Source organism: Cyprinus carpio, chromosome A15, assembly GCF_018340385.1.
Source record: "Cyprinus carpio isolate SPL01 chromosome A15, ASM1834038v1, whole genome shotgun sequence".
Lineage (NCBI taxonomy): Eukaryota > Metazoa > Chordata > Actinopteri > Cypriniformes > Cyprinidae > Cyprinus > Cyprinus carpio.
In genome coordinates, this window is record NC_056586.1 from 24,812,906 (window position 1) to 24,827,135 (window position 14,230).

The following is a 14,230-nucleotide window of genomic DNA, read 5'->3' on the forward strand; positions in this document are numbered from 1 at the left end:
GATATTTAGCGGTTTATCTTGTTCTATTCTGTGTCCATGCACACTAACCAGTGTGTTTGTTAGGACAGAGATATCAGAAGTGCACTATAGCTATGCAGGATACATCCATGAGCACCACAAAGCTCTTGCAGTGCTCCAAACTCAGCTTCTTCTCGCAACCTGCAAAGACTGACCGGGCAGAAAACAGAAACAATATCATCCAACTCACTTCCTCACTGGTTACCACATCACTTCCTGTATGCTTTTCAACTCTGCAGCGGAACTAATGAAAAGAATTGCATTATAACGGCACAGTGAACACGACTTCTCCTACAAACCACATTTTGCATTGAAATGCAAATGTAGACAAAAAAAAGAAGTGAACAGATGAAAAACAGCTCGTCAATAAACAAGTCCTCACCTCCTTTTGCAATGGCTTCAGTCAGCAGGTTATAGAGATCCAATGGACTACAATAAGGCCCCTATAGACAACACGTACACAAACACTATATGACATCAGAGCAAAATATTAGATATAAAAATGCATGCACAAACTCAATAGCACTGTATTGGGCAGCTCTGCATGCCAGTAATGTGTTTACCTTCACACAGTGTTTCACAAAGAGATCCTTCGCTTCATTCACAGGCGGCAGACCTGCGAGACGTGGAGACATTGGCTACACACACACAGAAACAATTAAAAACCAACAATTAAATGGACCCAGTGATAATAAATGATCGAAGCAGTGAAACTAGATCAACTTCTCCATATTACCGGAGTTACTGAGCTTGAGTCTAGTCCTCGTGCCTCAACAGCTCTGCAAACACACAAACACACACACATATATATATATATATATATACACACAGTACAGACCAAAAGTTTGGAAACATTACTATTTTTTATGTTTTTGAAAGAAGTTTCTTCTGCTCATCAAGCCTGCATTTATTTGATCAAAAATACAGAAAATTTTTTTAATATTGTGATATATTATTACAATTTAAAATAATTGTTTTTAAATTTATTATACTTTAAATTATCATTTATTTCTGTGATGCAAAGCTGAATTTTTAGGATCATTATCACATGATCCTTTAGAAATCATTCTAATATGATGATTCATTATCAAAGTTGGAAACAGTTCTGCTGCTTAATATTTTTTCAGAACATGTGATACTTTTTTAGGATACTTTGATGAATAAAAAGTAAAAAAAAAAAGAAGCTATGTTTTTAAAATATAAATAATTTGTAATAACAATATACAGAAATTTGGGGTCAGTATTTTTTTTTCTTTTTTTTTTTAAATAAAATCAATACTTTTATTCAGCAAGGATGTGTTAAATTGATAAAAAGTGATAGTAAAGAAAATATATTATTAGAATATATATTATTAGAATTTTTTTTTTTTTTATAAATGCAGTTCTTTTTAACCTTTTATTCATCAAATATATTAGACAGCAGAACTGTTTCCAACACTCATAATAAATCAGAATATTAGAATGATTTCTAAATGATCATGTGATAGACTGGATGTTACATGTGACACTGAAGGCTGGAGTAATGATGCTGAAAATTCAGCTTTGCATCACAGGAATAAATTATTTTTTTTAAAGTATATTCAAATAGAAAACTATTATTTTAAGTTGTAATTATATTTCACAATATTACTGTTTTTTTCTGTATTTTTGATCAAATAAATGCAGGCTTGATGAGCAGAAGAAACTTCTTTCAAAAACATTGCATATGCATACTTAGTTTTTAAATACTTTTAAGAATGTTTTTTATATATATATCTATATATATATATATATATATTATATATATATATATATATATAATATATATATATAGACATATATACACATATATAGACATATACAGGGATTTATTATGTTAAAACATAGAAAAAAAGTATTTCGATTCATCCCATCTACCAAAAACATGTTCTAAGACATGTTCGTTTTGCTAATGTTATTTCTATTTCTGTGCTCTGAACATTCAAATAATCCAGGTTTTAAATGTTTTTAAAAAATTCTGCTAACGTTGGGGAAACATTCTATTTTATATTTTTTTTTTAAATGATGAGAATGTTACTTTTGAATGTTCTCTGAACGTTCCAAAACTAGTAGTTACATTTAAGCGATGTACAAATGTTTTTGTGATAACATTTTAAGAGCATTATTAAACACCAATTAACTCTAAACAAATGTTCTATTAAGGTTCAGGGATGCAAACTCATCACGGGTGAAAAAGGTGAAAAAGACGAGCACATCACCCCTCCCTCCTTATAAAATAAAACCCTAAATTTTTTATACAATAATTATTATTTTCCAAATTTGCCAATATTCACTTTAAATGTTCACAATTAAAAAAATTGTCTCCTGGTGGAAAACAAAGACTTAAGATGAAAATGACATGAAATAAGCATTATATCCAGTAGATGGCAGCAGAGGATCACCCATTAGCTCAGATGCCATTTCCACTCCCTAGGTTTTATCACATCTTAATTTTGGATTTATTATAAAATGACTATGAAGTATAGCAAGTCCAGGAATCAAAAAGTCTCATTTGTCATAAATGTCATTAAAAAATATATAAATAAACCCAGACACCAACAGCCTAGTAGGGTTAATTATTTAAATACTTAACTAAAAATTAAGTTAATTATTAATGGTATAATAATTAAATAATGCATTCAATATTTTTAAACTACATTTTTCAAACATTGCCTAAAAAGGACGCATCAAAGGAGAGCTACCTGTAAAAGCTGCTGAAGGCAACACAGACTTGTTGCTGCTGTAGTTTTGTTACTCTGATTTTACTCTACATCACTTAAAGCACAGCTCTGTTTTGACACCAGCTTGTCAGATAGTTTGTTCCGTCCATTGCTACAGTTATCACCATCAATCGCGGATCAATTTTGCGGATTTACTCGCATAATGTTTTACACTCGCATTTATCATTCCTGAAACAATATACAGTAATGCCTCTGATTGGCCACTGCATTCAACAGAGATGCCTGTGATTGGCTACAATACTCAACGATGCAAGACACATTGTAAATACAAACTTTTGGCTTTGTAATTCGAAACCAGAGCGTGCAAAAACCAAAAACACACAGGAACGTTCGAAAGTGGGGGACTTCAAGCGGAAACAGAACTGAGTTGGTACTACTGGAAATGTAAAAATACCAAAAACATTTTCTCATGGGATCTACACAAATCTCGTAGGTGACCTATTTTGACCTCAAAAATGGTGAGGAGTTTGCATCTACTGTATGAAGGTTACTGGAAGAATGATTGTTCATAACTTTGAAAGAACCTTGCCAGAACGTTCTGGGAATGTTCCATGTTAGCTGGGATTTTTTGGAGTTCTCAGTTTTGTTTCGTTTAAGTATTTACTTTGTCTCACATATTTCTCCAAAATCTTATTATGGGAAATGAAAACAGACACAAGTCAGTAGTTGTTGAACAGAAAGAGTGTATGGTGAAACATTAATGTGGATAGCAGCTCAGCAGTGCTGAAATAAAATAACGTTTAAACACTAGACTAAAAAACATGAAAAAAAAAAAAAAAGAGAGAGAGAAATGCTGCATTGGAAACTAACTTAAATATAATAGGTTTAAGTTGGAAAATAAATAAAAATAAATTGTAACATTTAGGAAAAAATCTAATACAAAAGATAAAAGTATATTCTAAAACTTAAAATAAAATGAAAATTGAAAATACAAAAATAGAAGCAAATTCAAAATATTAATGTATATGAATAATAATAATTTTAAGATGAATTAAATTAAAATTAAAAGAGAAAAACAGTATTAATTAAAATGAATAAATATTCATTTTAATATTACAATACTTTAGTAGTTTATAAAAAATAATTAAATAACACTGCAGCTCAGATCGTTTGCTCTTGGCAGAAAGAGTTTTTCAGATATTGGATTGCAGCCTTTCCATTTTTACAAATCAAGTGTGAGACAATATGTGAGCCTGGACCACAAAACCAGTCTTAAGTGTAAATTTTTGGAAATTGAGATTTATACATCATCTGAAAGCTGAATAAATAAGCTTCCATTGATGTATGGTTTGTTAGGATCGGACAATATTTAACTGAGACACAACTATTTAAAAATCTGGAATCTGAGGGTGCAAAAAAATCCAAATACTGAGAAAATCACCTTTAAAGTTGTCCAAATGAAGTCTTAGCAATGCATATTACTAATCAAAAATTAAGATTTGATATATTTATGGTAGGAAATTTACAAAATATCTTCATGGAACATGATCTTTACTTAATATCCTAATGATTTTTGGCATAAAAGAAAAATCAATAATTTTGACCCATACAATGTTTTTTTGGCTGTTGCTACAAATATACCCCAGCGACTTAAGACTGATTTTGTCTTCCAGGGTCACATATTACTAGTGCACATTAGGTTTCTGGATCTGTTTCTCAGAATAAACACCCAAGATTTGCTCTATATTTAATCCCATTGCTGTCAAATGAGATTTTAAACAGATCTTGCATTTTCTTGCATGTGGGTGAGCATCACTTACTTGGTTTTGTTTCCTTTCTCGGTCAGGACTCTCAGGAGGAATTCTCCCACCTGACTGGCCTCTGAAGTGCTGGGAATGATGATGTAATGACCGGGCGCCAGGCGACCGCGAAACACCAGCTCTCGCCGCTGGACATAACCAAGATCTTTAGTGGTGCTGAGCACCAGGCTCAACTGAGACGCGTCCCGCTCGGATCGGGCCTGATCACACACACAAACACCCACAGAGACACACAGTCAGAAGACTCATATACTCAAATCTTAACAGCATGAGCTCAGAAACTCTCGATTTTCTTTTTATTCTCTTTTCTTTTCTTTTTATATAATATGTAATATATAATAAAAAATAAAATGCATTTTATATAATACAGTGTAATACAATTACATATATTATATTGCTTCCTGTAAGCAGTACAAACATATGAAATATATTATATAATACAGTAAGTAGTTTTTTTTTTCATTTGAAGAAGTAGAATAATAAACAACAATAAATAATATAATAAAGAGACTAGTTCTTCCGTCAAAGCAGGGTAATTATATTTAACTAAAGTTAAAACCATTAAAAAAATTGTGTTACTTTGTTAACTGAAATAAAATATAAAATAAAAAAATAATATATTATATATATAAAAAATATGAATATATTATATATTACAATGACTAGTTATTTCTTCGAAGCAGGGTAATTATAGTTAACTAAAACCATAAAAAATTGTTACTTTAAAAAAAACAAAAAAAAAACGTCAATTGAAATAAAATGTAATATTAAAAAATATTTATTTTATAAATAATATATAATAAATAACATTATATAATACAGTCGCTAGTTCTTCCTTTGAAGCATTACAATATATAATATATAATAAATAATATTGAATAATTCTTCCTTCAAAGCAGGGTGATAATAGTTAACTAAAATTAAAACCATTAAATATTCCTTCACTTCAAACAAAAAAAAAAGTGAACTGAAATAAAATATAATATAAAAAAGAAACGTATTTTATTTTAGCTAGTTGCCGAAGCATCATTTCTCGTTTTTATTTAGTTTAACTTTATATACTATAATAACTAAATCTGAAATGCAAAAAATGGAAATAAAAATTAATAAAAAAAAAGACAAAAACACATAATGACTTTTAATAAAATTCAAATGAAAGTGGAAAATACGAATTCAAAATATTAATAAAAACTATAATAGTATCTCAATGATACAAAAACAACATTGCTTTGAAGTGTTCACTGTAGCAGTCTGGAAACTTGCTCATGCTTCCCAGAGGACTGATGTAAAGTTGTGCACGGAAATCACGTAAAGGCAACCAATCAGACTGCAGATTTCATGTACGACAAACACACTTGAAACACTTGTGCGAAACCTTGTATATGTGCAGCGCGACGGGGAACAGGATTCCTCTCTGACGAGCGCATTTCTGCATGAGCGCCAGCAGGAAGGAGCAGGTTAGTTCAGGGTCACTGGGGTCGTCGTCCTCTTCCAACAGGGTCAGACTGTACTGAGGAGGCCCTGCAAACACAAACATGTGAATATATTCTTCTTTTGAAGCAGTGTAATATTTGTGTATGTGTGTGAACAGCGATGCTCGTGTACCTTGCTGAGGAATCCATTGTCCGTGATGCGATGTACATTTCCAGGGCTTTATGATTCCGCTCTCGCTCAGCGTGTCTTGGCTCAGGTGACAAACCTCCATCGTCTCAAAGTTCTGGCAGAAATCTGCCAGAGACATCCTGATGGGAAGAGAGAGAAGATGATGAAGCGTCAGACATCTAAACCAATCAGAGCAGAGCCTGAATATGTATCAGCCAATCAGTGAAGAGAAAAAAAACGACTCACCAGAACTCGCCGTCTTCTTGCTGGATTCTCTGCACACGCCGCTGCTCTTCAGCGCTCACCATATTCCACTCGATTCTAAACACACACATTACACAAACAAATACACTCAGATACGCACTTGGCCAAATGTTTTCTTGTCAAAACAAAGAAATATCATTGACTTCGGTATAAAGCAAATTAGAATGACTACAGACTAGCCTAAAACCTAAAAGAAGACTTTTTTAATAATAATAAACACTGTTTACTTAATTTATGAATTATTGAGGTTTTGTCATATTCAGCTCAATTCTTAGGATAGTTCTGTCAAACTACGGATATTTAAACATATACAAATACAGTATATATGTGTGTGTGTGTGTATTCAGCAAGGATGCATAAAAACAATTAAAAATGACAGTAAAGACATTTATAATGTAAAAAAAAAAGATTTCTATTTAAAAAAATGCTGTTCTTTTGAACTTTCTATTCATCAAAGAATCCTGAAAAATAAACCTTTCATGGTTTCCACAAAAAAATATTGTTTTCAACACTGATAAGAATCAGAAATGTTTCTTGAGCAGCAAATCATCATATTAGAATGATTTCTGAAGATCATGTGACACTGAAGACTGGAGTAATGATGCTGAAAATACAGCTGCGCATCACAGGAATAAATGACATTTTACAATATATTACAATAAAAACCATTTACTTTAAACGGATTATTATATTACTGTTTTCCTGTATTTTTGTAAGTGTTTCGTACCCTTTTTTGTCACTCCAAGGCCCCTCCCACTCAGCTTTACCCCACGGGTTCCTGATGCGCACCAGCTCAACTGAACCGACCGTAGTCTTGATCTGAAACACACACAGAGCAGACTCAGTCTGAAGAGCAGTGATGTTTCTCTTCCAGCTGTTTGAAGTTAGTCTGACCTCATGACCTTTAGAGGGCGATGCACGAACACAAAAACATTTCCGCTACTGTGTGCTTACAGCTATACTACACACTGCTAAATATTGTGTATATAGTACATAGACCTACCTTAAAAGCCTGACAAAGTTTTCACAATTTAAAATTTTCTGTTTCAGTAAAAAAAAAAAAAAAGAAAGACACGTGTCTTATATTTTCATGTAAAAAAAAAAAAAAGTATGTGAAACCAAATCCAATAGTTTTCTAATTAAGTCACTTTATTGCATGATAAAATCAAGCAACTTATATGTGTGTCTATTCTCGTTGAATGTTTGTTCTCTCAAATCTATGTAACAAACCAGAGAACATGGGCGGGAATGGTGGCAGAAGTGTGTTGAGAAGTGCAGGGGACAGAATCATCTTTATCTGAAAATTCTACACTCATGCACACAGCTTTCTCTCAGAAATACTAGCAGTGTGCCATTCTGTTTTCATTTAAGATGATGGCGCCCTCTGGTGGAACGCTGAGTGTTAAAGACACTAATGAAACATAAATCAAGAGCTGGTTTGACAGACAGACAATGAAAGAGAGAGAGAGAGAGAGAGAGAGAGAGAGAGAGAGAGAGAAACACCCAAGGTAACATTTCCCCCTCACCGTCTCCAAACCTGTCACAGAATAGGCATGTCTGAACAAAATCCCAAGCTCATTGCTCTTCTCAAAAGAACCCTGCAGGAAGACAAAGAGACAAGACAAGGCAATGGATTAACAAAACAACATCTGTCAAAAGAAAATGCTTTCTTGGAACTCGAGAAAGATCCTTTTACCTAGAAGAACACAAACAAAGAGGGAAGAACACATGTACACATGCACGACCCTCACAGCTAACATTCTCATTTATAACATTATGGAACGTCACATTCTGCTGGTTAAAGAACAGGGCTGCTAAATAAAAGGTCGCAGATTCGAACCTGCAAGTTTTGATCAGTGAGCTGTAACTAATGTGCTCTCGAGCAGGAAGCTGACTAAACCTGTAACTGAATTATTTTAATGTTCACTCATATTTTTGTGCACTACTTTTCAAATGTTTGGGGTCAGCAGAAATTAATACTTTTATGGGTGCATTAATTGTATCAAAAGGGACAATAAAGATATGTATAATGTTACAAAAGATTCCTATTTCAAGTAAATCCTGTTCTTTTGAACTTTCTATTCATCAAAGAATCCATTAAAAAAATAGATATCACAGTTTCCTCAAAAAATGCATTGATGATAATCAGAACTGTTTCTTGAGCAGCAAATCATCATATTAGAATGATTTCTGAAGATCATGTGACACTGAAGACTGGAGGAATTATGCTGAAAATCACAGAAATAACTTATAAAATATTTAACAATATTAGTGTTTTTACTATATTTTTGATTGAATAAATGCAGCCTTGATCAGTATAAGAGACTTCTATCAAAAACATTAAAACATCTTAACCCAAACTTCTGAATGAATTGACAAACAGCGTGGAGGGGATTTTACATGATTAAAAAAACTGCAATTTCAGTCTGTTTCACATACAAAGCACTGCTTCAGAAGACTCCAAATACTACATGTAAAATACTTTATTGCAGCTTAAATATCTACAGAATTTAGAGCTTAACAGCCCCAGTCCCCATTCACTTTCATTATATGGAAAAGAGCAGCATGAACATCCTACTAAACATCTGCTTTTTTTTTGTTCCATGGATGTCATCATGCACATTTGAAATTACATGAGGGTGAATAAATGATGAGAGAATTATAATTTTTGGGTAAACTATCCCTTTAAATAAGCCATGTAAAGAGAGTGTACCTTTGAGTTAGCACAGTTGATTAGAGCTCCTTTCTGCAGCAGCGGGCGCAGGAAAGAGCCCAGTTTTCGATGGTCAGGTGGCACCATGAATTCCTCTGTAACCCCACCTGTCATGTCTGCCATCGCCTCATGAGGGAAACCCATGTTCAGAGCATTATAACCACCCTTCAGCCTGAGAAAGAGATGGAAAATACAATCTGAACAACTGAAAATAAGGAAAAACAATTTATATGCAGACCCTCAGGTCATCCGAGATGTAATGTAAGTTTGTTTCTCCATCAGATTTGGAGAAATGTAGCATTACATCACTTGCTCAGCAATGGATGCTCTGCAGTGAATGGGTGCCGTCAGAATGAGAGTCCAAACAGCTGATAAAAACATCACAATAATCCACACCACTCCAGTCCATCAGTTAACATCTTGAGAAGCTAAAAGCTGCATGTTTGTAAAACTTTAAACCATCGCTTCTGGCCAAAATAATCCATAATAACACTTCCTCCAGTGAAAAAGTTCATCCCTTGTTGTTGTTGTCTCTCTGACATATTTGTTTAAAGCTGTTTTTGACTGTTTTGACTTGTAAATGGTGCTTTATCTGTATATATTTCTCCTGATTCAGATGAGGCAACTTTTTCACTGGAGGAAGTGTTATGGAGGATTATGGACTTGTATTTTAGTCGGAAGCAACGGTTTGAGATTATAAACGTCTAAATGATACAAACAAGCATATTTTCTATTCTCAGGATGTTAAATGCTGGACTGGAGTGCTGTGGATTACTTGTGGATTATTGTGATGTTTTAATCAGCTGTTTGGACTCTCATTCTGACGGCACCCATTCACTGCAGAGCATCCATTGATGAGACACTGATGCAATGCTACATTTCTCCAAATCTGATGAAGAAATAAACTCATCTACATCTTGGATGGTGTAAATTTCAGTGAATTTTCATTTTTGGGTGAACTATTCCTTTAAAATGTATCTAATATATTGATACTGGGGCATTTTTAAGCATTCAAATATTCCACTAACTTGGCATAAGCTTTCTCCAGCAGAGCACTCCAGAATTCATCTTTGTTTGAGGAGCGCAGATAGATCAGCTGACCGTTTCGCGTCGGCAAGCGGTCATCGACTCGCACATCAATCCACTCACCATACTGCCAAAACTGCAGACAGAGAGACACCATTAAAACCATCACAACCGCTTCATTCTGCACGGTAACACACGGTACTAACCCGAAAATTGAAGCAGCCGTTGTAGCCCTGCTGAAAACCCTGGCCTGAGGGAACGACAAGATCCAGAAGAGAAGGGTTGAGAGAGAGAGACGCCACCGCAGACAAGAACCAGCAGTCACCTGAGAGAGACAGAGAGAATTAAAGCATGTTACACACGTTAAAACACGTTTTAGGTCTAATTCGGTTTAATGGTTATAAGAGATGATTCTAATGGTATGTGGTGAAATAAGTGTATTCTGCTGCACTGGTTCTTATTTGGTTTTATTTCAGGGCTTTCAGCAATTAATATTAAATGGAGACCCAACACAAAACAAAAGTGAACAAAAATATTCATGAAAATGAAATGAAAGTAAATGTATTAACAAAAAATGAAAATTGAAAGTTTGGAAGAATTATGATTTTTTTTACAAATGTTTTTGAACATTAAAGTCTCTTCTGCTCACCAAGGCTCCATTTATTTGATAAAAATATACAGTAAAACCAGTAATATTGTGAAATATTGTGAGCTGTGGAATATTATTAGCTGTTTTCTATTTTAATATTTTTTTTTTACTGTCACTTTTGGTCAATTTAATGCACCCCTTGATGAATAAATGTATTTCTTTCTTTCTTTCTTTCTTTCCTTCTGCCTTTCTTTCTTTCTAAATCTTACACCAAACTGTTAAATGGTGTTGTATCACGGTTCCCACAAAAATATTAGCCACCACAATGGTTTTGAACATTGATAATAATCAGAAATGTTTTTTGCAAAGCGAATCAGCATATTAGAATGATTTCTGAAGGATCATGTGACACTGAAGACTGGAGTAATAATGCTGAAAATACAGATATGCGTCACAGGAATAAATAAAATTTTACAATATATTCACATAGAAAAAAGTTATTTTAAATTGCAATAATACTCATAATTTTTACTGTATACTTTTAACAAATAAATGCTGTTTTGGTGAGCATACAGTATAAGACTTCCAGTCATTTTTAACAGATTCTGGGTCACATATACATACATACATACATACATATACATATATATATATATATATATTTTTTTATATATATATATATATATATATATGTATATTTTTTTTTTTTTTTTTTTTTTAAAAAATAGTGTGTATTTGAGGATGAGGACATCATGCAACCTGCCCAATTTTGCATTTGTCTAATTTGATGAGCTTCTACCAAATGACAGATTAATTTGCACCAAAATACTACAGAGTTTGATTGGATGCATGAACTTTGACCTTAAAAATAAAAGATATACGGGAAGTGTTGCACTGTATTATTTGCATTTAGCTCTGTGCGATCCTCAGAACAGACCTGTGACGCACCAGATGAGAACCACTGCTTTGCACCAAACAACAAAGCTATTTGATGCCAGTACATACTGCTTTATGAAGAACAAACAGTGTGTTATATGAGAACCTGCAAAAACCTGCAGCACCGGTATTATTCTCAGTGTGAATTCTTTTTGTTTAAATGGTTCTGCATTAAATTCTCACTCAGTTCTCCCTGGCAGATGTCCATACGTGTGGCTCCATCCGCAATAAACTGAGGAAACGGACAGATCTCCTGGAAAAGAGTGGTGAAAACACAAAAGGTCATTTTAGCACAAGAGACTTCTTTCAAAAATATGAAAGAAATGAATTATTCCAAACTCTTGACCGGCAGTGTATATGCACTAGTGTAAAGACATTAAATATTTGAAACCCATGCTATTATTTAAGGAACTATTATGTATTATTTACCCTAAAGTAACTATTACCACTGTTCCTTTGATCAAGAGACTTTGCTCCAGGGCGAGTGATTGTAAAGTGTCTGCTAAATGACTGAATCCTGTATCAATCTTACAACAATAAGAGACTCAACAAAACAAATGCTAGTGAATATTGCATTATAAAGTATTTGGACACTTAAGTCACAGTTAAACTGTAAACATTAGACATGTCTTTAACCATTTTAAGCTATCAGTATATTTTCTTACTTTTTGACCACATAAAAATCAGCATCTGCACCAAATTGCATATTTTTCTCGGTTTAGGTCTCTGAATAAAATTCAGGTGTTTTCCCACCATATTCTCACTACTGTATATAAGTCATGTCTCAAATAAGACAGTCAACAAAAAACACTTAAAAAATGTCTAAAGGTTCCATAAATTGTTCCATTTATAAATAATAATAATGATTTTTAGGACTATTGCATATATCAGTTGTTAAAATAAATGACAGTATTTAACAGTTTAACTATGACTTAAGTGCATAACTTTAAAATCAGTGCTGGGTGGATCACTTCCAAATTTTAGTCCGTTACTGATTCCAAATTACATTACAAATATTGTAGTTAGTTACGTAATCCATTACATCACACATATCAGGTATAATAATCAGACTACTTTTTGATTACTTTCTCATAACTTATTTGTCACATTGATTTAAATAGGATAATCTTGTAAGATACTGATTTACAAATACAAAGAGAAAGAAAATATATTCCATGCATTGCTATTAACAACATGAAGTGCATTAAACATTACATTACGTCAAAGTTTCCCAAGCTGGGGTTCGTGAAAGTTGATTGTGTGAATATGTTATCATCACTAAAAAAGGAACTGTAGTCTGATGAGGAGTAGGCAATATAATCTAATAACAAGTACTTCATTTTTGGAACCTGATTACTAATCCATATATGAGGTAGCCTAATACATTACCCCCCAGCACTGTTTGTTTATAATACAAACAAAGCATTGTATGCAAATGCAGTAGATATTATAATACTGGTCACAGCTGGTATCAAAGAAAAGTTCAGGACGTTTTTTTTTTTACTTTTTATTTTACATACACCAGTATGATGTTTTAGGTTGTATGTAATCATATGGCTCTCTGGAGATGTGTGTTGTCACTTTGGCTCACCTTTGGTCGTTTCCAAACCACGTCGGTCTGAATCGGCATGTTCTGCACCGGGAACCTCGCGTCCGTGTAAAGCCCGTCCTGCAGGGGAAGCCCGGAGGTGGGAGACCACAGGAGCGTCGGGCTGCCCAGACTCTTCCAGGGGTTCGAATCGGACGAGTTTTTGCGCGATTGTTTCTGCGTTTCGGACATACTTGGGTGCGTCAAAAACTCAGCCTCGGGGCTCGTCTTTATCCCGCGCGACTTTTATCCGTCTGAATCTGTCTGTGTTTAAGAACGAGTGTTTTTTTAATGCACACACACACCATTCAAGTGATCCCAGATGCCAAAATGTCAACTAATCGTCGGTCTGTGGTAAAGTGAGCGTAAAGCAGGTCTTCCTCAATGTACCTTTAACAAGCTCCTCCCTCCTTCACCTGCGCGCTCACAAACACTGTAAAAAAAAAACACATCTCTCATCATAAACTACAACCTTTACCACATGTACAATAAACATGTACTAAAAAGTCATCTCGCAAAAAGACAATTACGTTTTAAAACAAAGGCAAACAATACAAGAACAAAATCACTTCTAGAGAACACACACATTTAAGAGATGCGGAAGATGCCAATCCCAGCCAACCTAAGAACGTTAGAGTTTAAAAATGTTTATGTGAACTTCGAGAAAACACGAACATTCCATTTTATAATTTTGCAAACATGGGAATGTTACATTTGAATGTTCTCTGAACGTTCTAGAATTAATAAGCGTTGAAAAACGTCAGACAAATGTGCGACTAAAATCAGAGTAACTTTCCATGAATTATGTATATATAATGTTTTGTGCTGTTTTGAGAACATTATTAACCCCTTGGCATTCCTGTAAGATTTGCCTAAACGCCTATAAAATAAATAGGCTACCCAAAGTAAACTGCATGCTGTTTTTGAACCATTTAGAGTATATGCATGGTTTTGGTCTCTTTTGAAAGGGGACAC

The 14,230-nt window shown here is 33.8% G+C and overlaps 1 protein-coding gene across 2 annotated transcripts; it reads right to left on the bottom strand.

Annotated features, from left to right (window-relative positions):
• Window positions 1–12: 12 nt before the first annotated feature.
• LOC109103173 (calpain-3-like) lies at window positions 13–13,714 on the bottom strand. 2 transcript variants are annotated; one of them, XM_042771807.1, is made up of 15 exons: window positions 13,259–13,695; window positions 11,851–11,920; window positions 10,349–10,467; window positions 10,145–10,278; window positions 9,117–9,288; window positions 7,930–8,001; window positions 7,131–7,222; window positions 6,386–6,460; window positions 6,143–6,279; window positions 5,913–6,058; window positions 4,538–4,737; window positions 755–797; window positions 582–656; window positions 401–461; window positions 13–168 (listed from the first exon to the last, which is right to left on the bottom strand). In XM_042771807.1, the coding sequence occupies exons 1-15, from the start codon at window positions 13,445–13,447 to the stop codon at window positions 74–76; spliced, it is 1,680 nt and encodes a 559-aa protein (XP_042627741.1). In that variant the 5' UTR covers window positions 13,448–13,695; the 3' UTR covers window positions 13–73. The 2 variants fall into 2 exon arrangements, with proteins under 2 accessions (XP_042627741.1, XP_042627740.1); XM_042771806.1 differs by having other exon boundaries at window positions 5,913–6,279; window positions 13,259–13,714.
• Between the last annotated feature and the right edge of the window lie 516 nt (window positions 13,715–14,230).

What these genes read in the sequence shown, in the direction of transcription:
- LOC109103173 (XM_042771806.1), bottom strand. Translation starts at nt 13,447, where the DNA reads ATGTCCGAAACGCAGAAACAATCGCGCAAAAACTCGTCCGATTCGAAC. An exon ending in CCTTGGAGTGACAAAAAAGG is followed by an intron (nt 6,461 to 7,130) that starts GTACGAAACACT and finishes GTGTGTGTTTAG; the next exon opens with AATCGAGTGGAATATGGTGA. An exon ending in TGAAGCCATTGCAAAAGGAG is followed by an intron (nt 169 to 400) that starts GTGAGGACTTGT and finishes CTGCCCGGTCAG; the next exon opens with TCTTTGCAGGTTGCGAGAAG.